Source organism: Chiloscyllium plagiosum, unplaced genomic scaffold (assembly GCF_037043375.1).
Source record: "Chiloscyllium plagiosum isolate Xiang-an unplaced genomic scaffold, Cpla_swu_hap1 HiC_scaffold_10, whole genome shotgun sequence".
Lineage (NCBI taxonomy): Eukaryota > Metazoa > Chordata > Chondrichthyes > Orectolobiformes > Hemiscylliidae > Chiloscyllium > Chiloscyllium plagiosum.
The window spans coordinates 10,598,897-10,626,372 of record NW_028270148.1 but is presented as its reverse complement, the minus strand read 5'-3'; the positions used below and the strand labels follow the sequence as shown (position 1 = coordinate 10,626,372).

Sequence of the window (27,476 nt, the reverse complement as noted above, 5' to 3'; positions counted from 1 at the left end):
AAGAGAGAGCTAAGAGCAGCAAGGAGGGGACATGAAAGGTCCTTAGTTGGTAGGATTAGGGAAAACCCTAAGGCTTTCTATAGGTATGTCAGGAATAAAAGAATGACTAGGGTAGGAATAGGTCCAGTCAAGGATAGTAGTGGGAAGTTGCGTGTGGAGGCTGAAGAGATTGGGGAGACACTGAATGAATACTTTTCGTCAGTATTTACTCAGGAACAGGACATTGTTGTCGATGTGAGTATCGAGTCACAATTAAGTAGAATGGATGGCTTTGAGGTATGTAGAAAAGAGGTGCTGGAAATCCTGGAAAGGGTGAAAATAGATAAGTCCCCTGGGCCTGATGGCATTTATCCTAGGATTCTCTGGGAAGCAAGGGAGGAGATTGCAGAGCCATTGGCCTTGATTTTTATGTCCTCGTTGTCTACAGGAGTAGTGCCAGAAGATTGGAGGCTAGCAAATGTGGTTCCCTTGTTTAAGAAGGGGAGTAGGGATGACCCTAGTAACTATAGGCCAGTGAGTCTCACTTCTGTTGTGGGTAAAATCTTAGAGAGAATTGTAAGGGATAGGATTTATGAACATCTGGATAGGAATAATGTGATCAAGGATAGTCAGCATGGTTTTGTGAAGGGCAGGTCGTGCCTCACAAACCTTATTGAATTCTTTGAGAAGGTGACTAAGGAGGTGGACGAGGGGAAAGCAGTAGATGTGGTGTATATGGATTTTAGTAAGGCGTTTGATAAGGTTCCCCATGGTAGACTATAGCAAAAAATACGGAGGTATGGCATTGAGGGTGAGTTGGAGGTTTGGATTAGGAGTTGGCTGGCTGGAAGAAGACAGAGGGTAGTAGTTGATGGCAAAGGTTCATCTTGGAGTGCTGTCACTAGCGGTGTTCCGCAAGGATCTGTTTTGGGACCATTGCTGTTTGTCATTTTTATAAATGACCTGGAGGAGGGGTTAGAAGGTTGGGTGAGCAAGTTTGCGGATGATACGAAAGTCGGAGGAGTGGTAGACAGTGAGGAAGGATGTGGCAGGTTACAGCGGGATATTGATAAGCTGCAGAACTGGGCAGAAAGGTGGCAAATGGAGTTCAATGTAGCTAAGTGTGAGGTGATTCATTTTGGTAAGAGTAATAAAAAGATGGGGTACTGGGCTAATGGTCGGATACTTGGTAGTGTGGATGAGCAGAAAGATCTTGGTGTCCATGTACACAAATCTTTGAAAGTTGCCACCCAGGTAAATAGTGCGGTGAAGAAGGCATATGGCGTACTGGCTTTTATTGGTAGAGGAATTGAGTTCCGGAGTACTGAGGTAATGTTGCAGTTGTATAAGACTCTGGTGCGGCCGCATCTGGAGTATTGTGTGTAGTTTTGGTCCGCATACTATAGGAAGGATGTGGAGGCACTGGAACGGGTGCAGAGGAGGTTTATCAGGATGTTGCCTGGTATGGTAGGAAGATCGTATGAAGAAAGGCTGAGGCACTTGGGGCTGTTTTCATTGGAGAAAAGAAGGTTTAGGGGTGACTTGATAGAGGTGTACAAGATGATTAGGGGTTTAGATAGGGTCGACAGTGAGAATCTTTTTCCACGTATGGAGTCAGTTATTACAAGGGGGCATAGCTTTAAATTAAGGGGGGGTAGGTATAGGACAGATGTTAGGGGTAGATTCTTTACTCAGCGAGTCGTGAGTTCATGGAATGCCCTGCCAGTAGCAGTGGTGGACTCTCCTTCATTATGGGCACTTAAACGTGCATTGGATAGGCATATGGAGGATAGTGGGCTAGTGTAGGTTAGGTGGGCTTGGATCGGCGCAACATCGAGGGCCAAAGGGCCTGTACTGCGCTGTATTCTTCTATGTTCTATGTTCTATGTTATCACTGTCTGGTTAGCACCCGAGAGATTTGAGGGTGAAATTCAATCGGGGTGTGAGAGCATGGGGTCAACTCAGGAATCAAAGAAACAGTGTAAATCTTTCTTGGCAATGATCTCCTGAACATACTGTACAGAATGCCCAGCAGTGAGACAGACCTTTGCATCAAAGTTAATCATTGACTCTTTCAAATGCTTCTGTCCTGTCGGCGATACATTCTGTGCTCATTAATGGTTTGTCTGTGATTGGTGTTAATTGAAGATGTTTGTGTTTGGGCTGGAGTTGGTGAGACATTTTGTTTTAGCCCAGATCTTTGTTCTTTAATCATTGATCAAATGACGAGTTTTGATGCAGAAGTCCTTTGTGAGCAGTACTGCAAATCAGTGAGGCAACCATTCTGTGTGTTCCCTGTGTTCCAGCTCAGAGTCACTGTCTCCTCTCACAGAGTCTGAAGGCTACCAGGGAACCACATTGATGTCACTAGGCCTTACGGTAGCTGGTCAACACGTCTTGGTGAGAACATCAGATGTTGTCCAAAACTATTAGGTAGGAAAGGTAGGGCTTCTTTTGCCTGGTCAATGATTAGCATTTCTTTGAGATTCTGGAACATTTTAAGGTGCCATGATGACTACAATCATTTATTTCTTTTTGCCTCTTCATGGGTTCTGAGTACCATTGTCAAGGACAGTATGCATTACCCATCCCTAGCTGAAGGTGGATGTCATGGGCTGCCTTCTATGACTGTTGCAGTCTGTGTGGGGCAGTGATATTCAATCTGAATTTTGACCTGGTGATGATAAAGAAGTGGCAACATATGTTTTGGTCAGGATGATGTGCGATTGGAAGGGGAAATTGTGGACGGTGGTGTTCCTTTGTGTCTGTTCCCTTCATCCTTCTACATGTAACTCCTCCAGTCCATCTCTCTCTCTCTCTCTCTTAACCAGGAAGGCCTCCAACATTGCATCTGTGTCCCAGGAGCCCTGTCCACTCCCTGACCTTCTATTTCTCTGGTTTAGAATTTTAACAATAGGATTCAGGAGACTCATTTTCTTTTTATGGGACACAGCCATCGCTGGCTGAGCCAATATTTATTGGTCTTCCCTAATTGTCCTGTGTGGCAGTTGGCTGTCAACCACATTGCTGTGGCTTTGGATTGACATGTGGGTAAAGCCGGGGAAAGTCAGCAGATTTGATCTCCCCAATGAGCATTGATGAACAGGAAGGGTTCCTACAGTAATTGAGAAGGGGCACTATTAGGAGAAAGTGAGGACTGCAGATGCTGGAGACCAGAGTCAAGGGGAAAAGCACAGAAGATCAGGCAGCATCCGAGGAGCAGGAGATCACCATTAGATGAGCTTTTAATTCCAGAATTTTTATTAACCATCTGCTATAGTGGGATTCCGACCCATTCCTGTGAATTATTGGCCTGGGGTGGTTGCATTACTAGCCCAGTTACCACTCCACTATCACCTCTTCAATTCAATGCAACTTTCTATTGAAATGGACAGACTGCTTTTCAGAACAGAAAGCTGACCACAGCCTGCAGTCGAAGCGTGCTTTTGCACAGTAGTTAGGGTCATAGAATCATAATCATATAGATATACAGCACGGAAAAAGACTGTTCAATCCAATGCATCCATACCAACCAGATATCCCAACCTAATCTGTCCCATTTGCCAGCATGTGACCCATATCCCTCCATTCCTATTCATATACCCATCCAGATGCCTTTTAAATGTTGCAATTGTACCAGCCTTCACCACTTCCTCTGGCAGCTCATTCCATACACGTACCACCCTCTGCATTAAACATTTGCCCTGGAGGTCCATTTTAAATTTTTCCCCTCTCACCCTAAACCTATGGCCTCAAATTCTGGACTTCCCCACCCCAGGGAAAAGACCTTGTCTATTTATCCTATCCATGCCCCTCATGATTTTATAAACCTCTATAAGGTCACCGCTCAGCCTCTGAAGCTCCAGGGAAAACAGCCTCAGCCTGTTCAGCCTCTCCCTATAGCTCAAATCCTCCAACCCTAGCAACATCCTTGTAAATCTTTTCTGAACCTTTTCAAGTTTCACAACATCCTTCCAATAGGAAGGAGACCAGAATTGCACGCAATATTCCAACAGTGGCCTAACCAATGTCCTGTACATCCACAACATGACCTCCCAACTCCTATACTCAATGCTCTGTCCAATAAAGGAAAGCATACACACACCTTCTTCACTATCCTATCTACCTCTGACTCTACTTTCAAGGAGCTATGAACCTGCACTCCAAGGTCTCTGTTCAGCAACACTTCCCAGTGTATAAGTCCTGCTCTGATTTGTCTTTCCAAAATACAGCACCTTACATTTATCTAAATTAAACTCCATCTGCCACTCCTCGGTCGATTGGCCCATCTGATCAAGATCCTGTTGTACTCTGGGGTAACCTTCTTCGCTGTCCACTACACCTCCAATTTTGGTGTCATCTGCGAACTTACTGACTATATCTCCTATGTTCACATCCAAATCATTTACATAAATGATGAAAGGCAGTGGATGAGATAGGGTAAGGATAGGGTAGTTATAGAATCATAGAGATGCACAGCATAGAAACAGACCCTTCAGTCCAACTCATTCATGTCAACCAGATATCCTGAACAAATCTAGTCCCATTTGCCAGTACTTGGCCCATATCCCTCTAAAACATTCCTATTATTATACCTTTCCAGGTGCCTTTTAAATGCTGTAATTGTACCAGCCTCCATCATGTAAAGAAGAGGGTAACACAATGCAAGTGTTCCCTTCAGCGGAATTAAAGTGGGAAGGTTGTGAATGCACCTCAGTTGGAAGTGAGGAAAAAAAATAAAGACCAGGCGAAATTAAAATGGTAATTTATCAAGGATGTTTTTAGCTACAAATTTAGAACAATGATTTTTTCTATATTGGGTGGGGTGTGTGTTACAACATTTAAAAGTCATTTGGATAGGTACATGAAGAGGAAAGGGTTTGGAGGGATGTGGGTCAGGAGCAGGCAGGTGGGACTAGTTTAGTTTGGGATTATGTTCGACATGGACTGGTTGGACCGAAAGGATTGTTTCAGTGCTTTATGACTCTATGACTCTGTAACAACATATTAAATAGGGGGTACAATTCCAAAGGGGTTGAAAGAACAGAGGGACCTGGGAATATATGTGCACAGATTACTGAAGGTGTTAGGTCAGAGCAGTCGATAAAGCAGACAGTGTTCTCAGCTTTATTAACTGGGGCATGGAGTATAACAGCAATGAGGTGATACTGCATTTGTACATCAGCTGAAGCTTTGTGTACGCTTGTGGGTGTCAAATTACAGGAAAGAATGTGAACACACTGGAGAGCGTGCAGACACAATTTACAAGAATGGTTCCAGGGATTAGATGTTTCAGTTATGAGGCTAAATTGAAGAAGTTGGGACTGTTGTCTCCGGAGAGAACACAGCTGAAAGAAAATCTGATTGAGGTTGTCAACATCACGAGTGGTGTGGATCGAGCAGATCAGGAGAAGTTGTGAAAGGAACAAGAATGAAAGGGCGTGGATTTCAAGTGATTTGCAAAAATGGCAAGGGAGATGTAGGAAAAAACATTTTCACACAGCGAAAAGTTAAGGTATGCAATGCATTGCCTGGGAATGTGGTAGAGGAATTCCAACACTGGAGGGCATAGATTCAGGGTGAGAGAGGAAAGATATAAAAGAGACCTAAGGGGTAATGTTTTCACACAGAGGGTGGTACATGTATGGAATGAGCTGCCAGAGGAAGTGGTGGAGGCTGGTACAAATACAGCATTTAAAAGGCAGCTGGATGGGCATGTGAATAGGAAGGGTTTGGACGGAAATGGACCAGGTGCTGGCAGGTGGGACTAAATTGGGTTGGGATATCTGGTCGGCATGGACGAGTTGGACCGAAGGGTCTGTTTCCGTGCTGTACATCTCTATGACTCTATGACTTTAAGAGGGCAGTGGATGGTTTTTGTTGGATCGGAATAGTGTGCAAGGATATGGGGAAAAGCCAGGAAACTGACACGAGGTAAAAGAGTTGGTATAGACATGATGAGCAGAATGGCCTCTTTCTCCCACTGTAAAAGTTTGGTGATTCTGAGTCACAATCTCCACGTCCAAGAAACAAGTAACAGGAGATCCACAGTCGGGCTTTAGAAGAGCAGTTAACAACTCAATGTACCTCAATTGTCATTGGCACCTGCAGATTAAAGGTAAACATGCCAAGCAAGCAGCATAAAATACGTGGGAGGAAAACAGATTTCTGTGAACCAGCAGATCAGCTAAATTGTACTTTTATTTGTTTTAACAAAACACTCCGGGGGCAACTGCATGGGAGAGGGCAGACTCAGTCGCGCAAACATATCCAAACATATTCATTAGCTGTGTGACCTCACGTAGCACCCTGCCTCCCACAATATTACGTGGTTTCCAGAAATCTCATTCACAAATGATGCTGAGTCACCGCACATCCTGTCAGTTGTCTTAGTGTTGGGGGGGGGGGCGGGGGGAGCAGGGGGAAGGGCAGAATGTAACAGTGCACAAAGGCGTTACATGTTTCACTGATGAGTCCAATTTGGGAAGAATTTAATCACCCACTTTTGTTGCTGTATTTTTTTCCTTTGGAGGTCAGAGATCAGATTGCGCATCACTGTGTTGTTAATCGTAACTTTGATTCTGGACCTCCTTCCAGATCTGTCCTTTGACAGGACTTTTCAAACCCTCGGCCTCTACCACAGAGTCAGAGAGGTCTACAGCAAGGAACAAGGCTCTTCAGCCCATCGAGTCTACATTGGTCAAAAACAGACACCTGACTCTTCTAATCCCATTTTCCAGCATAGGCCCTGTATGCCTTGGCATCGCAAGTGCACAGCTAAATACGGAAATTGCTGGAAAAGTCCAGCAGGTCTGGAAGAAATCAGAGAAGCATATATCACAGAAACATTAACTTTGATTTCTCTCCACAGATGCTGCCAGACCTGCTGAGCTTCCCCAGCAATTTCTGTTTTCGTTTCTGATTTACAGCATCCGCAGTTCTTTCCTTCTTGTTCCAGATCTAAGTACTTCTTCGATGTAATGAGGGTTTCTGCCTCTCCCACCCTGACAGCCATCTCTAAACTCAAGGGCAGCAGGCTGATGGAAACACTATAGCAGAGTTAGCCCATCAAGCCAGCTTTATTTCAGTAATAGACATGGAAGAAGCAGTTCCTCGCAGCCTTCAGAACTCAACGTCCAGTTTAACAATTTCAGAGCATGAACGCCATCTTCCACATCTACTACTCCACTCCCCTATTTCACATCCTGTCAAGGGATGAGTTGCCTTCCACACAGCCAACCCATTTTCGACTACTCATGGCCACCACTGCATAGACTGCACATCACCATCTTCTCCAGGCCAGTTAGAGATTGGCAATAAATGCTGGCCCAGCCATTGACACCCACATCCCATGAATGAATAAAACTTACAGAATAAGAGGCCTGAGTCCTCAGTATCTGGCCAGGTTGAAATGGAGGGAGCTGAAAGTCTGATGAATCCAACGGAGGTCATCAACTCTGGTTGGACATGTTTCTGGAGACTTGATCATATGACTTCTAGTCTCCAGCTGCCCTACCTAGTTAACCAAAACCTTATCCTCTCTCATCACTGATATCTTTATAACCACTTGCAAAGAAATACACAATTCTTTTGCTGCCACTGATTTTTTTTTAAAGAACCCCAACAGTACGAAAACAGGCCGTTCAGCCCAACAAGTCCATACTGACCCTCAGAAGAGTAACACACTCCCCTATACTATTACTCTACATTTACCCCTGACTAGATTAGATTAGATTCCTTACAGTGTGGAAACAGCCCCTTCAGCCCAACAAGTCCACACCAACCCTCTGAAGAGTAACCCACCCAGACCCACTTCTCTAACACTATGGGCAATTTAGCATAGCCAATTCACCTAACCTGCACATCTGTGGACCGTGGGAAAAAACCAGAGCACCCAGAGAAAACCCATGCAGACGTGGAGAGAATGTGCAAACTCCACATAGACAGTCGCCTAAGGCTGGAATCAAACCCAGGCCCTTGGCACTGTGAGGCAGCAGTGCTAACCACTGAGCCACCATGTCTCAACATGGGCCTGGAGATTATCGCCCATTCTTGGAAATTCCAGAGCAATCTCAAAGAGTTGGCACCTGTGCAGAGGAAAAGTTATGACCCTCAACAACCTATCGAAAAGCAAAGTTCTTCTTATTAAGCGTTGTTCATAGTGTATTTCCTCACAAAGCATGTTACACTGGCAAATATCAGCTCTGGCTCACATTAGAAATCCCGGTGTTGTATTTATGTTGGACAGGAAGTGTTTCATCCCCTGTGTATGTGCTGATGTGAAGGTCCTAGTGTTCTTTGACCTCCTGGTCTGACTGTAGCACACTGCTCCCAGACTTGGCGTGACACATTGGCCGAGTGGTTAGCACCGTTGCCCCACAAGGCCAGAGACCCTAGTTCAATTCCATCCTCAGCTGACTGTGTAGTAGAGCTTGCACATGTTCCCCGTGTCTGCGTGGGTTTCCTCCCACAATCCAAAGATGTGCAGGTTAGGTGGATTTACCATGAGATATTGTCTACTGTGTCCAGAGACGTGCAGGCTTGGTGGACTAGAAGGATGGATCTGGGAGGGATGCTGTTCAGAGGGGTGATTAGATTAGATTAGATTACTTACAGTGTGGAAACAGGCCCTTCGGCCCAACAAGTCCACACCGACCCGCCAAAGCGTAACCCACCCATTCCCCTACATTTACCCCTTTTCCTAACACTAGGGGCAATTTAGCATGGCCAATTCACCTGACGTGCACATCTTTGGACTGTGGGAGGAAACCGGAGTACCCGGAGGAAACCCACGCAGACACGGGGAGAATGTGCAAACTCCACACAGTCAGTCGCCTGAGTCGGGAATTGAACCCGGGTCTCTGGCGCTGTGAGGCAGCAGTGCTAACCACTGTGCCACCGTGCCACCCACAATGGGTGGTGTGGACTCGAAGGGCAGAATGGCCTGCTTCCACACTATAGGAATTCTATGACTCCCTGTGACCAACATTGTGCCTAATCTCATATCCTCCCACTCCATAGTTCCTCTGACATCGCTCACAAATATCCCTGGAACAGACTCTATTGGTGACTGTGATACAGGAGGTCAGAGATTCCTGAACTAAAACCTAACCCCCTCTCTCTCTCATTGCACACCCCATTCAACCACACAGCTCCAACATCGGCTTCAGTAGTTTCCTAATCTCCCCTGCCCCCACCTCATCCCAAATCTAACCCTCCAACTCGGCACTGCCCTCTTCAACTGTCCTGCCTGTTCATCTTCCTTCCCACCTATTTGCTCCACCCTCACCTATCATCATCACCACCTATCTGCATCTACCTATCGCCTTCTCAGCTACCTTCCCCCTTCCCCCCCCCCCCCTTACTCCTCCCACATTCCTGATGAAGGAATCATACCCAAAACATCGATTCTCCTGCTCCTCGGATCTACCTGACCTGCTGTGCTTTTCTAGCGCCACACTTTTCGACTCTGATTCTCCAGCATCCATTATCCTCACTTTCTCCTAAACCCTAACCCTGAACTATTTAAGACAGAGATGAGAAGGTTTTTTTCTGCGGAGGGTTGCAAGTCTTTGGAATGCTCTTCCTCAAAAAGTGAGGGAAGCAGAATCTGAATATTTCTAATTCTGAGGTTGTTGGCTCTTGATAAGCAAGAGGGTCAAAGGTTATTGGGGCCTAAGCAGGAATGTGGAATAATCAGATCAGGCATGATCTTATTGTTGAATGGCAGAGCAGGCTCGATGGGCTGAATAGCCTACTCCTGCTCCTAATTCATATGTTTGTACATAGTAGATCAGAAGAACATGGGCTCAAGTCATATTGCAGAAAGATCAGCGTTTTGGAAAGAACATCCAGGCTGCCGCTTCATTGCTGTACAAACAGCCCTGCAATGTCAGAGGTGCTGTCTCTAGAGTGAGATGTTCAGTCTAAGCCCTGTTTGCTTTCTTTAGGACAGCATAGTAGCTCACTGGTCAGTACTACTGCCTCTCAGTGCCATGGACCCAGCCTCAGGCAACTGTCTGTGTGGAGTTTGCACATTCTCCCGGTGTCCGCATGGGTTTCCTCCCACAATCCAAAGATGTGCAGGTTAGGTGGATTGGCCATGCTAAATTGCCCCATAGTGTTCAAGGACATGTGTAGGTTAGGTGCATTAATCGGGGGTAAATAGGGTTGGAGAATGGGTCTGGGTAGGTTACTTTTTGGAGGAGCAGGAAAATCCTGACCTGCTGTGCTTTTCCAGCACCAATCTAATCTAGACTCTGGTTTCCAGCATCTGCGGTCCTCACTTTTGCCTACTCTTCGGAAGGTTGGTGTGGACTTGTTGGGACAAAGCACCTGTTTCCAGGCTGTCGGAATTCTAAGATCCCATTGCAAAATGTTGAAGAAGAGCAGAGGGTTCTCCTAGTCAATATTCATCCCAAAACAACCTCCACACAAAAGAAAATTATCAGGTCATTATCTCTTGATGCATCTGGGAGCTTTCTGTGAGCAAATTGGTTGCGTTCACTGCACTTCACACATACGCTTCTATATTTGGTTGTGAGGTGCTTAGGGACATTCTGGGACTGTAAGCTTTCTCTGATGTTTCTTCCCCCGCACTGGGAGTCACAGCAGTCTCTTCCTGTTGTGTAGCACTAGGTGGTTTGTTTTCACCATCACCTGCTACCCCAGAGTTAATTGCTTTAAGTGCTGTTAATGATAATATACGAATAACAACAAAGTCCTTCTTGTCCTCAAAAAAGGAAAACAAAGGTGGCAAACCAGTTTGTGAGAAGAGATGTTTACCATTAAAGCACCAGCTGTTAGGTTGAAGATAGGATCTGAAGAGAGACATGTACAATCCCCAACTCTGTGATCCTTTTGAGGGTGTGGAGACTCACAGGAAGCTGGTGCATTGTGAGACCAAGGAAGGCATTCAGCAGATAGCCTGGCTCAGGAACAAAGAATTGAAGCAAGCCATTCAGCCCAACAAGTGGGGTAGCACAGTAGCTCTGTGGTTAGCACTGCTGTCTCACAGTGCTAGGGTGGACTTGTTGGGCCAAAATGGTCTGTTTCTACTCTGTAGGGATTCTACGAAATGCATTCCCCATTCAGTGAGACTGTGGCTGATCTTTGTCTTGACTCCTAATGCCTGGTTTTTAGTCTCCAAAATAATTCCATCAATCTCAAATTTGAAAGGACCCAAGATCCATCGGCTTTTGATGCAGAGTTCCAAATATTCTACACCTTTTTCATGGACAACCACTGCTTAATCTCTCTCCTGAATGGCCAAGCTGTGAGTTTAAAGTTAGATCTCCGGGTCCTGACTTCAACCCAACATTTGCCCCCAATGCCTCTGAGCAGCAGGGCAATGTTTCTCTCAATCTACTCTATCCATGCCTTCTCACAGGAGCAGGGAGAGTCACTAACATAGACAGTCTTGCACCTCTAGTCCCACACCCTCTCGACAACTCTTGCCTCTGTTGCGTGGCTAATATTTTGGCTTAGCCTGCTGAAGTGGGCCTCTTAAAGCCAGGAGCCCTTTCCAAATGCAAAAGGGTGGATTTTTGTTTAATCATACATGGGATGAGGGTGTCGCTGGCTAGGCAGCATTTATTGCCCATCCCTAATTGCCCAGAGGGCAGTTGAGAGACAATCACAATGCTGTGGGTCTGGAGTCCCATGTAGGCCCGACCAAGTAAGGATGGCAGTTTCCATCTCTTGTTAGTGATGGGTTTTTCTGACAATCGAAAGTCAATCCATGGACATCAATAGATTCTCAATTCCGGACTTTTATTGAATTCAAGTTCCACCTTCTGCCATGGCAGGATTCACGTCCAGGTGCCCAGAACGTTACTTGGGTTTCTGGATTAATAGTCCCGTGATAGTACTACCAATACATCGCCTCCCCCATTCGCACATTTCAGAAGTAACACAGATACTATTACCTCGAATCATCGATCAGTGCAGTTAAAAGGAGGCCATTCAACCCATCCTCCCTATGTCAGCTCTTTCTGTTCAGTTTCTTGCTGTGTTCCCGTAGCCCTGCAGAAACGTTCAGGTACCTTCTCTGGAAGACGCCACGTTTCCTCACTTCTTTTTTGAAATAAGCTTCAAAACAGCCAAATGTAGGAGCAAATGCTAGAATCTGTACTGGAAACAACAAATATTGGAGATCATAGCATCCATGGAGAGGGAGCAAACTAACGTTTCGATCCAGATGACTCTTCATCAGTACCTCAGGGTGGAGGTGGCTACTGCAGGTGCTGGAGATTAGAGTCAAGATTGGAGTGGTGCTGGAAAAGGACAGCAGGTCAGGCAGCATCCATGGAGCAGGAAAATCAATGTTTTGGGCAAAAGCCCTTCATCAGGAATCCCTCAGCTCGAGTCATCTAGAGTCAAAATGTTAGCTTGGTCTTTCCCCATGGATACTGTCTGACCCGCTGAGATCTCCAGCATTAGCTGTTTTCGGTTCCAAAAAAGACTATCCTTCAGCATCTACATGTTGCAACTGAACTTGCAATGACCAGTCATTGACTGTATTCTAATCAGAGCCTGGGACAAGGTGAATCTGCAATGGCTCCTCTACCTGGACTGGAGGAGTTTAGCTGTTAGCTTACGGCAGGAGATGATCTCCACAGTAGGGACAGGGCCTAATTTTGTGATATGAAAGTGTTACAGCTGTTTTCTGTTGCTTATCTTGGATGCAAGAAGGTTTGACTGTTTGCATTTCCCTGATCTTCTCCCAGGATTTGCTGGATCCATCACATCACAGGAATGTGGGTCTATCCATTTCTTGACCACCTCTCTAACATCCTCAAGGCTGTTGTCTTTGTTGCGTCGTTGGTTGTGATCAATGTACTGTACGTGGTGGGCGAGATGTTAAACAGTTTCATCTGGGACGAGTCAAGATGTAAGTACTGGCGTTGCTGTTTCAGTTTAACATGTATCCATGATATATAGGAGAAAGTGAGGACTGCAGGTGCAGAAGATCAGAGTCAAAACGTGTGGCGCTGGAAAAGCACAGCCTGTCAGGCAGCATCCGAGGAGCAGGAGAGTCGACATTTCAAACATAAGCTCTTCATTCGTGATCCTCGGATGCTGCCTGACCAGCTGTGCTTTTCCAGCGCCACAATTTTGATTTTGTATGACATACTGTAAAGCCTGGTTCACAAATTGCAACTCTGCAGGACAATCGATGACACATCCGCTACTGGGAATATTCATTATGGGCACAACTCATTATTAATTATTCTTTGCAAGCTACGTATCTGCAACGTAACCCATTTATATTTCACTTCCAGGGAAACCTCTCTCCAACTTTTAGTTAACCAGCTTTTAGGTGATTCTCAGTTCCTTATACAATAATTGAGCTTCAAACATGAAAACTAGGAGCATGAGGAGGCCATTCAGCCCCTCTAGCACGCACTGCCATCGAATACCATCATGGCTGATCTCATTTCTGCCTCAACTCCACTTTCCTGCCCACTCTCTATAACCCTTCAAACCGTTACTAATTAAAAATCTGTCTATCTCCAACATAAGTATACTCAAATTCCCAGCTATTCTAGAATGCCAACATGAGGAAACATCCTCTCTACATTACTTTGTCAATCTCCTTTAGCATTTAATATACCTCAATTAGATCTCCTCTCACTCTTTTGAACTTCATTAGTGTAGCCCTAAACTGCTCAAAGATATCACTAGTCATTGCTGGGTGGTGTGGTGGCTCAGTGGTTAGCACTGCTGCCTCACAGCACCAGGGTCTCAGGTTTGATTCTAGCCTCGGGTGACTGTCTGTGTGGAGTTTGCACATTCTTCCCCCATGTCTGCGTGGGTTTCCTCCCACAAACACAAAGATGTGCAGGTTAGGTGAATTGGCCGTGCTAAATTGCTAGTAGCGTTAGGTGCATTAATCAGGGGGAAATGGGTCTGGATGGGTTACTCTTCGGAGGGTAGGTGTGGACTGGTTGGGCTGAAGGGCCTGTATCCACACTGTGGGGAATCTAATCATTAGAAATATTTTCATGACATAAAATCTCACCTTTTGATGTGTGCTCCTGAAATAATTGTAGTCCATTGTTTAAACACAATTTATCTCTCACCTTCTTAAAAATATTTCCATTTCCTTCTCCATCTCAGCTATATTCCTTGAGTCCTTTCCTTAAAATGAAAGCTTCTGCAAAATGAAAAAAAAATCTGGAAAACAGATTTGGGATTTTGGTTTAGTTTTTATTTATTCACAGGATGTGGGCCTCCTTGGTTAGGCCAGCATTTATTGCCCATCCATTGTTGCCCAGAGAGCGGTTAAGAATTAACCATATTGCTCTGGGTCTAGTGTCACATGTGGGCCAGACCAGGTAAGGATGGCAGTTTCCTTCCCTGAAGGATATCTGTGAAACAGATAGGTTTTTGACAATTGACTTATGGTCATCATTACTCTCTCATTTCCAGACTTTTATTGAATTCCAATTCCACAATTTGCCATTGCAAGTTTCAAACCCAGGTCTCAGGAACATTACCTGGGTCTCTGAATTAATATCCCAGTGATAGTGCCATTATGCTGTTGCCTCCCTTTGTCTCTTTTCATTATATTTCCTCTCTCTTCTCCCTATTCATGGAACCATCCAGATGCCTCTTAAATGTCACCAATGTGCCTGCTTCCACCACCTCTTCAAACAGTACGTTCCAGGCTCCTACCACTCTATGCGTAGGAGCCTGTTTCCACACTGTAGGGAATCTAATTAAAACTGCACACAATGCTTCAAACATGGCCTAACAAGGGTTCTGCATAGCTGCAACATGGTTTGTCAACTCTTGTACTCCATATTCCATCCGATGAAGGCAAGCGTGCCATATGCCTTCTTCATCACCTTGGTTACCTGTATTGCCACGGTGTGAATTCCATTTTTGTCACGGAGTACAAGAGTTGACAAACCATGTTGCAGCTATACAGAACCCTTGTCAGACCATCCTCCTATGATATCATTGTTAATTTTCCGAATTCGATATTGACTATTCTTCCAGGTGAACACCCAGACTGAACAAGTGAAAGTTCTTGTTCTATCATGGCTTCGAACTACCTCACATGGGGTAAGGAGCTTGAGGCAGACATGTTGCAGATATCGGAGCATGCAGAAATTAACTGTGATCGTGCCGAGTAAGTGGCATACTTCGCACAGGACCACTATTAGATGATACTGTTAGGACTCAGAAATGTCCTAACTATCAAATTACCAGCAGCTTCAAGTCAGGGGTCAAGTGTAGGAGAGAAAGGCTGGGCTCAAACCCACTTCTGTCAACAAAAGAACATCGGGTATAGGAGCAGGAGTAGTCCATTCAGCCCCTCAAGCCTGCTCCGCCATTTAAGGCAAACATAGCTGATCTCAACTCAAACTCCACTTTCCATAACCCTTCAACCTGTTGCTAATTAAAAGTCTGCCTACCTTCTCCTTAAATTTAATCATTTCCCAGTGTCCACCACACTCTGTGGTAGTGAGTTCCACAGATTCATGACCCTCTGAGAAAAATAATTGCACCTCATCTGTTTTAAATCTGCTACCCATTATCTGCAAAGTATGATCTTTCTTCTCAATTGTCCCAAATGAAACACCATCTCTATGTCTTTCTCTCCACATCTCTTTGTCAATTCCCTTCAGCATCTTATACACCTTAATTAGATCTCCTCTCATCCTTCTAAACCCCAGAGAGTACTGGCTCAAACTGTTCAATCTCTCTTCATAAAAAGAGAGGGGTGGCATGGTGGCTCAGTGGTTAGACTGCTGTCACACAGCACCAGGGACCCAGGTTTGATTCCAACCTCGGGAAACTGTCTGTGTGGAGTTTGCACATGCTCCCCGTGTCTATGTGGTTTCCACTGGGTGCTCCGGTTTCCTCCCACAATCCAATGATGTGCAGGTTAGGTGAACTGGCCACACTAAATTACCCATAGTCTTCAGGGATGTGTAAGTTAGGTGCATTATTCAGGGGTAAATGTAGAGTAGGGGAATGGGTCTGGGTGGGTTACTCTTCAGAGGGTCGGTGTGGACTTGTCGGGCTAAATGGCCTGTTTCCACACTTTAGGGATTCTATGATATAAGACAAACCCCTTATCTCTGGAATCAATGTAATGAACCTCCTCTGAACTGCCTCCAATTCAATTATATCACTCCTCAAATAAGGGGACCAAAATTGTACACAATACACAAGGTGCGGTCCCACTGAAGCCTTGTGCAGTTGCAGAAACACTTCCCTAGTTTTATACTCTATCCCTCTGGCAAAAGAAAATTCTATTTGCCTTCCTTATTACCTGCTGTACCTGAACATTAGTTTTCTGTGACTCATGAATGAATGATGACATACAGATCCCTGTGCACTGAAGCACTCTGGAGTTCACAACGGGGACAACTGACACAAAGGAAGACAGTATTGTGCAACAATAAGAGTCAAAAGGTATGCCTCTGTAAATGCACAGCAGGTCAGGCAGCGTCTGAGGGGCAAGAAAGTCCACGTTTCAGGCATAAACCCTTTTGAAATGATGACGCTCCTGCTCCTCAGATCCTGCCTGACCTGCTGTGCTTTTCCAGCACCACACCTTTTGACTCTGATCTCCGGCATCTGCAGCCCTCATTTTCTCCTTGTGTAGTAGTAATATGAGTGGACGAGAAATTCAGAGCCTCAAGCTAATGCCTTGAGGACATGGGTTCGAATCCTATCATGGCAACTTGTGGAATTTAAATTCAATCTAACCTGGGATTGAAATGTAATATCAGCGAGGCAATGAAACACCCAGTGAGTCATAAGAACCTTCCTGGCTCACTAATGTCCTTTAGGGAAGGAAATCTGCTGTCCTTACCCGGTCTGGACTGCACATGAGTCCAGATCCATAGCTACTCGGTTAACTCTTAATTACCCCATGAAATGGCTGAGAGGGCCAAGCAATGGGCTTTCTGGGGCGGCACGGTGGCTCAGTGGTTAGCCCTGCTGTCTCACAGCACCAGGGTCCCAGGTTCAATTCCAGCCTTGGGCGACTGTCTGTGTGGAGTTTGCACATTCTCCCCATGTCTGCGTGGGTTTCCTCCGGGTGCTCCGGCTTAGAACATCGGACAGAACAGGCCCTTCATCCCACGATGTTGTGCCGACCATTGATCCTCATGTGAGTTAAACCTAATGTACGAACTCTCAAATTTCTGTGACCCTATGCATGTCCAGCAGTCTCTTAAATATCCCCAATGACCTTGCTTCCACAACTGCTGCTGGCAATGCATTCCATGCTCTCACAACTCTCTGCGTAAAGAACCCCGTCTGACCTCCTCTCTATACTTGCCGCCAAACAGCTTAAAACTATGACCCCTCGTGTTAACAATTTCTGCCCTGGGAAAAAGTTTCTGGCTATCAACTCTACCTATGCCTCTCATTATCTTGTACACCTCAATTAGGTCCCCTCTCTTCCTTCTTTTTTCCAATGAAAAAAGTCCGAGCTCAGTCAACCTCTCTTCATAAAAGAAGCCCTCCATTCCAGGCAGCATCCTGGTAAACCTCCTCTGAACCCTCTCCAAAGCATCCACATCTTTCCTATAATAGGGCGACCAGAACTGGACACAGTTCTGTGGCTTCCTCCCACAGTCCAAAGATGTGAAGGCCAGATGAATTGGCCATGCTTAATTGCCCATAGTGTTAGGTGCATTAATCAGAGGGAAATGGGTCTGGGTGGGTTACTCTTCTGAGGGTCAGTGTGGACTGGTTGGGCCGAAGGGCCTGTTTCCACACTGTAGGGAATCTAATCTAATGACAGGACAGGACAGGTATTCTGCTGAGGGTGCCCTGATGGTATTGACAGTTTACAAGCAAACAAATTGTAAGAGGCAAAAATAGAAAAAATACTTCACTGAAATATATATCTGATCTGCTTTTATATTTCTAGGTATAGAAGAAAAGGTTGACAGCAAGAACAAAATGGATTGACACAAGGTAGAAGAGATTACAACGTGAAATTGCGGAATGGAGACAGTTGTTTCAATTCATCAAAAAAAAACAGATATTACAATGTCCAAACAATGTCATGGAATCACAGTCATTAACCTCACAAACCTCAGCCAGCCAGTTTGGCTGGAGCTAAATCACCTGACTAATGAGATCGTAGCATCAAAAAGGTCATTGGTTAATTCGTAATAAGTAACAATTCACAGTTGTCAAATTACAGAGGTTGAGTTTAAAAAGGTGCGAACTATAAGAGACAAGAGTGTAGACTTTCCAATTAGTGTGGTGTTTATTTTCAACACCAGTGCTAACACAGTTATTTTGAATGGATCCACATTGGCGTTATGTCAAGGACAGCAACAAAGCCTGGTTAAGAGCGATCTGTGTTTTTCAGACTTCTCCACATTCCCGTGTTTCCACCTCCCTTTCATGATGAGAGTCTTCATTATGTCAGTTAATGCTCTGTTCTAATATATGCAAGGTACTGAAGCCCTCTGTTCTCCTCATGCCTGAATTCTTACACATTCAACATTCGAACTGCACCCTTTTCTTTCTCTTAACTTTAAAAATATCGTCCTCATTTTCAAATCCCTCCATGGTCTCGTCGCTCTCTACCTTTGTAGTCTCCACCAGCCTCTCAATCTTCTGAGATATCTATGCTCCTCCAATTCAGGCCTGGTGAGTATCTTGCTTCCCATAGATCAGTGTTCTGTTGTCTAGCCCCTAAAACTCTGTCATTAAGTATCTGACTCTTCCTATACCATCAAGGCACTCTCTAAAACCAACCAATTTGATCATGTTTTTGTCCATCTGTCCTAACGAGTCAAATGTTCTTTGATCATGCTTAGGCAAGCAATAGCCTAGTGGTATTATCGCTGGACTGTTAGCCCAGTGACCCAGGTAGTGTTCTGGGGGTCTGAGTTTGATTCCTGCCACAGCAGATGGAAGAATTGGATTTTAATAAATATCTGGAATTAAAAGTCTAATGATGACCATGAATCCATTGGTCACTAATTCTCTTTAGGGAAGGAAACTGCCATCCTTACCTGGTCTGGCCTACATGTGACTCTAGATCCACAGCAATGGGGTTGACTCTTAACTGCCCTCTGGGCAATTAGGGATGGGCAATAAATGCTGCCTGCCCAGTGATGCCCTCACCCTGTGAATGATTAAGAAATGCCCCTGTGAAACATCTTGGGAGATTTATCCTCTGCTAAAAGTGCTGTACCAATATGCCTTGTTGTCCAATTTAAAGACTTCAATTAACGGTGGAGTAGCAAGGCTATGCACAAGCCTTCCTACCCAGGATTTAACTGGGGTGGTGGTGAGGAAAGTGGCAAGTTCCCTTCCCACCTGATCAAATACTCCATCACCAAGCACGCCATGGAAAGGTGCAGTCAGTTTCCAACACTTAACGACAAGTGGCTTTTCATCAGAAAACCGGAATACGTTTCAAACCAGGGGAAGATGGAATAAAGGAAGGTCAGTGATCAAGTGGAAGACAAGAGGGAGTAAATGATAGATGTCTCTGTAGTGCTGGGCAAACAGAATAGTACTGGGATAAGTGGGGGACAAAAGATGTGTCTGGAGGAGGAGTGAACGGCAGAACAATGGACAGCTCCAATTTAAAAGCAAGAGGAAAACAAGATTAAGACCAAAGAGCAGGGAACAAAGGAACTGGAGAGGACCATTCAGCCCCTTGAGCCTGTTCCGCCATTCAATGAGATGATGGATTATCTGTGCCTAACTCCATATACCAGCCTTTGGCCAATCCTTTTCATACTTTTGTTTAACATAATTGATCAATCTCAGATTTAAAATTAACAACTGATCCAGCATCCACTGTCATTTGTGGAAGAGAGTTCCAAACCTCTCCCACCCTTTGTGTGTGGAAGTGCTTCCTACCATCTCCCCTGAACTGTCTGGTTCTCATTAAACTATGCCCCCCAGTGCTAGAAAGGAATCAAAATGGGAAAGGTATAAAATGTCAAAGTGAAACATTCCATCCTGAGCATCATTGGAACAGCAGAGCAGGAAAGGATCTTAAGTTAGTGAGGTCACCATAAAATATACTTAATGTTACCTGACAAGAACCCAGCTGCCTCAATATAGCTCACAGGCGAAAGTTCAATAAGGAAAGACTCATTCAGCCCAGACTGGCAACTCAATTCATGTCTCTATGAATAACCGCACTGCAACAGTTCAAACAGGGCACTGTTTTTAACACCGTGAAACATGGGAACTGTAGTAGGCCATTCAGTCCACAAAGTCTGCTTTTCATTCAATGAAATTATGGCTGATCTGATAGTCCTTTTGAGGTATGGTAATATTAATAATGGGACGGGACAGGCTGGATATGGGAAGAATGTTCCTGATGTTGGGGAAGTCCAGAACAGGGGGTCACGGTGTAAGAATAAAGGGTAAGCCATTCAGGACTGACATGAGGAAGAATTTCTTCACTCAAAGAATTGTGAACCTGTGGAATTCTTTCCCACAGGAAGCTGTTGGGGCCAGTTTATTAGAAATATTCAAGAGGCAGCCATCTGATTCACGAATGTCCTTTAAGGAAGGAAACTGCCATCCTTACCTGGTCTGGCTTCATGTGACTCCAGACCAACAGCAATGTGGTTGACTCTTAACCATCCTCTGGACAATTAGGGATGGGCAATAAATGCTGACTTAACCAAGGAGGCCCGCATCCCAGGAATGAATAAAAAATAAGCTGGACATGGTTTTTGTGGCTAAAGGGATCAAGGGGTATGGAGAGAAAGTGGGAATGGGATACTGGGATTGTATGATCAGCTATGATCATATTGAATGGTGGTGCAGCCTTGAGGGGCCAAATGGCCTACTTCTGCATCTATTTTATTCATTTCTACTATAGAGTTTCTCCATTGGGTTCGGTTGGTAATTGTGGCACAAACTGTGCCCAAAGCTATGTCCATTTCAATGTGTGGATGTTACCCTTAAGTTTCTGAGGCCTAGATCTCAGATGGATTTGCACATCATTGAGAAAAACAAAACCTGCCGTGAGTCAGTCTGTGCTTTAAAGTGTAATCATTTGGAAACAATATTTTTAAAATATCCTCGATATATTTAAAAGTGGAAACTTGGTACAAGTTGATCAATGGAGTAGGGAAATGGGTTTATTAGAAAGCATTTTAATGACACTGCCAACCACTTGTGAATGGGAATTGGAAAGTCATCATTTTCATTAGAATGAGACAATGTTGCCAGGATTGGAGGGTTTGAGCTATTGGGAGAGGCTGAACAGGCTGGGATTGTTTTCCCTGGAGCGTTGGAGGCTGAGGGATGACCTTGTAGAGGTTTATAAAATCATGAGGGGCATGGATAGGATAAATAGACAAGGCTTTTTCCCAGGGTGGGGGAGCCCAGAACTAGAGGGCTTAGGTTTAGAGTGAGAGGGGAAAGATATAAAAGGAACTTAAGGCACAACTTGCGTGTATGGAACAAGCTGCCCAAGGACGTGGTGGAGGCTGGTACAATTGCAACATTTAAAAAGCATTTGTAAGGGTATATGAATAGGAAAGGTTTAGAGGGATATGAGCCAAGTGCTAGCAAATGGGACTAGATTAGGTTAGGATAGCTGGTCGACATGGACAAGTTGGATTGAGGGGTCTGTTTCCATACTGTGCAGCTCTGCGACTCTATGACTCTATGAGATCCCCCTCATTTTTCGAAATTTCAGTGATGTGGAGGAGCCAGTGTTGGACTGGGGTGAACAAAGTTAAAAATCACACAACACCAGGTTATAGTCCAACAGGTTTATTTGGAAGCACTAGTTTTTGAAGTGCTGCTCCTTCATCAGGTAGTTGTGGAGGAGGACCATAAGATACAGAGTTTATAGCAAAAGATCACAGTGTCATGCAACTAAGATGACATATTGAACAAACCTAGGTTGTTGACTGTATGTGTAGCAGTTTTGGTTCATTGATATGTAAATCTCAGAACTTCTTTTAAGTCACACACACACAGTGGTCAGGGACATTCAACCTCAGACCTTCGGGTAACCGTCCTCCAAGGCAGGCTTCTGGATACACAACAACGCAAAGTAGCCGAGCAGAGGCTGATAGCCAAATTCAGTACCTATGGGGGTGGCCTCAACTGGGACCTTGGGTTCATGTCACACGACAGGTGACCTCACTATACTATACACTCTCGCACACATATACACGCACTCTTACTTACACACACACACATACATGCGCTCTCTCTCATACACATATACGTACAACCACCACATTCACACCTACACACATACCCTCTCACAGGCTTATACCTCATCTCACACACACACACAAACAGCACAATTGCAAACACACACTCTCCCACATGCACTCATACTCAAACGCACACACACATGCACACATTCACTCTCTCTCTCTCTTGAAACTTTATTGCTGGAACAGCACAGCAGGTCAGGCAGCATCCAGGGAACAGGAGATTCGACGTTTCGGGCACAGGCCCTTCTTCAGGAAGAAGGGCCTGTGCCCGAAACGTCGAATCTCCTGTTCCCTGGATGCTGCCTGACCTGCTGTGCTGTTCCAGCAATAAAGTTTCAACTTTGATCTCCAGCATCTGCAGACCTCACTTTCTCCTCTCTCTCTCTCTCTATCTCATGCATACACATACACATATAAGTCCACGGGGTGAATTTGTATTTGCAGAATTATATTTGCAGGTACATTCTATTTTGCTCAAAAGCGCACAATCTGCAGGCAGTCAATCCATGAATATTTTATAAATTCCTACTTTGGAAATAGAACCAGTCTGATTCAAGATTGGGATACAGACAGACACTAACCTTACACCAATAGTACATTGTCTGAGCTGAGACATCACCTTTTTTTAAATAAAATGTTATCTTGAGAATGTTACTTAAAAGTAGTTCTGAGATTTACATACTAATGAATCGAAACCTGCAATTCATTCTAAAAGGTGAAAGACGTAATAGCAATCTAGGTTTGTTCAATATATCATTTCAGTTGCATGACTCTGTGATCTTTTGCTATAAACTCTGTGTCTTATGATCTTGCTCCACAACTATCTGATGAAGGAGCAGCGCTCCTAAAGCTAGTGCTTCCAATTAAACCTGTTGGACTATAATCTGGTGTTGTGTCATTTTTAAGTAAACTCCAGTGAATCCAATCCTACTCCCTCCTCATACATCACCTGCGAGCCCAGGATCAGTTTGATAAACCTTCACCTCACTTCCTCTGAAATAAGAACATCCTTCCTCAGATACGGGAACCAAAACTGCACACAATATTCCAGGTGTGGCCTCACCATGGCCCTGTAAAACTGCAGCAAGATATCCCTGTTCCTATACTCAAATCCTCTCACGACGCAGGTCCACATACTGCTTGCCTTCTTACTACCTGCTGCACCTGTGTACTTTAGGAGGTTGCCCCAGAAACAATGAAAGTATTGGTGGTCATCCTCCAAGGTTCTTTAGACTTTGGAACAGTTCCTACAAATTGAAAGAATACCTAATGTAACCGCATTATTTAGAAAGGGATGGAGAGAGTAAACGGGGAATTATAGACCAGAGAGTCTGATGCTAGTAGTGGGGAAGGTGCTTGAATCCATTATCCTGAATTTTACAGCACAGCACTTAGAAAACAGCAATAGAATCAGGCACTGTCACCATGGATTCGCCAAAGAGAAATCATGCTTGACAAATCTACACATTCTTCAAGAATGTAACCAGTAGTGTTTACCATGGGGTGTGGGTCGTGGATGTGGTTTAGTTGGATTTTCAGAGGATTTTTGACAAAGACCCACATAAGAGATTAATGTGTAAAATTAAAGCATGTGGGATTGGGATAAGTGTATTGAGAGGGATAGGAAAATTGGTTTGCAGACAGAGAACAAAGATTAGATTCAATTCGATTCCCTACAACATGGAAACAGGCCGTTCGGCCCAACAAGTCCACACCGACCCTCCGAAGAGTAGCCCACTCTTCTACCCTATATTTATCGCTGACTAATGTACCTAACGCTATAGGCAATTTAATATGGCCAATTCACCTGATGTGCACATCTTTGGATTGTGGGAGGAAACCGGAACAAACCCACGCAGACACAGGGAGAATGTGCAAACTCCACGCAGACAGCTGCCCGATGGTGGGAATCGAACCCAGGTCTCTGGCACTGTGAGGCAGCAGTGCTAACCACAGAGCCACCAGGCCACCCCCCAGAGTGGGAATGAATGGGTCTTTTTGTGAAAGGCAGTGACTAGTGGGGTACCGCAAGGATCAGTACAAGTATCCCAGCTATTTACAATATTTGTTAATGATTTAGATGAGGGAACTAAATGTAATAGCTCAAAGGTTGAAGACAACATGAAACTGGATGGGAGGGTGAGCTGTGAGGAGGATGCAGAGAGGTTGCACTGTGATTCAGATAGGTTGAGTGAATGGGCCAATATATGGTGAAGCAATATAATGTGGATTATCCACTTTGGTACCAAAAATAAGAAGGCAGATTATGACCAGATAGGCTGTAAATTGTAAGAGAGGTGTGTTCAATGAGACCTGGATGTCCTCATGCTCTTGTTGCTGTAGGTAAGCATCATGCATTGTAATGTGTACTGTCTTCAAAAGATACTTAAATAAACCAAGGAATTGTGGATACTGGTGACCTGAAACAAATAAAAACAGAAATTGTGTGAATTATAGCACTCAAAACGTTAACTCTGTTTCTCTCTCCACAGACACTGCCAGTGCTGCTGAGTTTCTCCAGAAATTTCTGTTTTTGTTTGTTTCAAAAAGTAATTCAATCACCTAGATCGAGTGAATCTTAGAAGAGTATAAAGACAGTAGGAGTATACTTAAGGGGGAAATCAGGAGGGCAAAAAGGGGACATGAGATAGCTTTGGCAAATAGAATTAAGGAGAATCCAAAGAGTTTTTACAAATACATTAAGGACAAAAGGGTAACTAGGGCCCCTCAAAGATCAGCAAGGCGGCCTTTGCATGGAGCTACAGAAAATGGGGGGGGGGGTTACTTAATGAGTATTTTGCATCAGTATTTACTGTGGAAAAGGATATGGAAAATATAGACTTAGGGAAATAGATGGTGACACCTTGCAAAATGTCCAAATTACAGAGGAGGAAGTGTTAGATGTCTTGAAACGCATAAAGGTGGATAAATCCTCAGGATCTGATCAGGTGTACCCTAGAACTTTGTGGGAAGCTAGGGAAGTGATTGCTGGGCCTCTTGCTGAGATGTTTGTATCATCGATAGTCACAGGTGAGGTGCCGGAAGACTGGAGGTTGGATAATGTGGTGTCACTGTTTAAGAAGGGCAGTAAAGACAAGCCAAGGAACTATAGACCAGTGAGCCTGACCTCGGTGATGGGCAAGTTGTTGGAGGGAATCCTGAGGGACAGGATGTTCATGTATTTGGAAAGGCAAGGACTGATTAGGGATAGTCAACATGGTTTTGTGCATGGGAAATCATGTCTCACAAACTTGATTGAGTTTTTTGAGGAAGTAACAAAGAGGATTGATGAGGGCAGAGTGGTAGATGTGATCTATATGGACTTCAGTAAGGCGTTCGATAAGATTCCCCATGGGAGACTGGTTAGCAAGGTTAGATCTCACGGAATACAGGGAGAACTAGTCATTTGGATACAGAACTGGCAGAAAGGTAGAAGACAGAGGGTGGTAGTGGAGGGTTGTTTTTCAGATTGGAGGCGTGTGACCAGTGGAGTGCCACAAGGATCGGTGCTGGGTCCACTACTTTTTGTCATTTGCATAAATGACTTGGATGCGAGCATAAGAGGTACAGTTAGTAAGTTTGCAGATGACACCAAAATTGGAGGTGCAATGGACAGCAAAGAGGGTTACCTCAGATTACAACAGGATCTTGACCAGATGGGCCAATGGGCTGAGAAGTGGCAGATGGAGTTTAATTCAGATAAATGCGAGGTGCTGCATTTTGGGAAAGCAAATCTTAGCAGGACTTATACACTTAATGATAAGGTCCTAGGGAGTGTTGCTGAACAAAGAGACCTTAGAGTGCAGGTTCATAGCTCCTTGAAAGTGGAGTCGCAGGTTGATAGGATAGTGATGAAGGCGTTTGGTATGCTTTCCTTTATTAGTCAGAGTATTGAGTACAGGTGTTGGGAGGTCATGTTGCAGCTGTACAGGACATTGGTTAGGCCACTGTTGGAATATTGTGTGCAATTCTGGTCTCCTTCCTATTGGAAAGATGTTGTGAAACTTGAAAAGGTTCAGAAAAGATTTACAAGAATGTTGCCAGGGTTGGAGGATTTGAGCTATAGGGACGGGCTGAACAGGCTGGGGCTGTTTTCCCTGGAGCGTCGGAGGCTGAGGGGTGACCTTATAGAGGTTTATAAAATTATGAGGGGCATGGATAGGGTAAATAGGCAAAGTCTTTTCCCTGGGGTTGAGGAGTCCAGAACTAGAGGGCATAGGTTTAGGGTAAGAGGGGAAAGATATAAAAAAGACCTAAGGGGCAACTTTTTCACGCAGAGAGTGGTACGTGTATGGAATGAGCTGCCACAGGAAGTGGTGGTGGCTGGTACAATTGCAACATTTAAGAGGCATTTGGATGGGTATATGAATAGGAAGGGTTTGGAGGGATATGGGCCGCGTGCTGGCAGGTGGGACTAGATTGTGTTGGGATATCTGGTCGGCATGGACGGGTTGGACCGAAGTTTCCATGCTGTAATTCTCTATGACTCTATCAAATATTTTGCAATGCCCTGAAATCAGGAAAGGCATAGCGTGTAGATAAATGCAAGTTCTGCTCAATGTTTTCCTTTCATTAATTGACTGTTTTAGTTTGAGTTCCTGCCTCCTGAGTCACAGCATTGTTATAAAAGACCATTTGGCCCATTGTGCTGGTGTCCACTCTCCAAATGAGCAATGCACCTTGTGCAGTTTCCTTACCTTCCCCCAAAACCTGGCATGTTCAAAGTTTGTGAGAAGATTTGTAGCTTGGGTGCTCGTTGTTGTGGTTTTGTTCACCGAGCTGGGAATTTGTGTTGCAGACGTTTCGTCCCCTGTCTAGGTAACATCGTTAGTGCTTGGCAGCCTCCTGTGAAGCGCTTCTGTGATCTTTCCTCCGGCATTTGTAGTGGTTTGAATCTGCCGTTTCCGGTTGTCAGTTCCAGCTGTCCGCTGCAGTGGTCGGTATATTGGGTCCAGATCGATGTGCTTATTGATTGAATCTATAGTTGAGTGCCATGCCTCTAGGAATTCCCTGGCTGTTCTCTGTTTGGCTTGTCCTATAATAGTAGTGTTGTCCCAGTCAAAGGGACAACACTGAGGATGTCACCTAGACAGGGGACGAAACGTCTGCAACACAAATTCCAGCTGCTAACCATCTGCTGCGTGAAAAAGCTTTTCCTTGTGTCATCGCTTCTCCTTCTTGTATTTTCAATCTGTGCCCTCCAGGTCCTTTCACCAACAGGAACAGTTTTTCTCTATCTCCTCTGTCCCGACCCCCCCAGAACACCTCAATCAAATCTCCTCTTAAACTTCTTTT

General features: G+C 44.7%; 1 protein-coding gene across 2 annotated transcripts in view; it reads left to right on the top strand.

Moving 5' to 3' along the window:
• The window catches only part of aig1 (androgen induced 1), a 153,571-nt gene extending 134,641 nt beyond the window's left edge, over positions 1–18,930 (top strand). For both annotated transcript variants that reach the window (XM_087991111.1, XM_043695321.2), the window contains 2 exons: positions 12,708–12,871; positions 17,882–18,930. In XM_087991111.1, coding sequence (XP_087847237.1) covers positions 12,708–12,871; positions 17,882–17,922 — 205 coding nt within the window. In that variant the 3' untranslated portion in view covers positions 17,923–18,930. The remainder of the gene's footprint in view (positions 1–12,707; positions 12,872–17,881) is intronic.
• Positions 18,931–27,476: the final 8,546 nt, after the last annotated feature.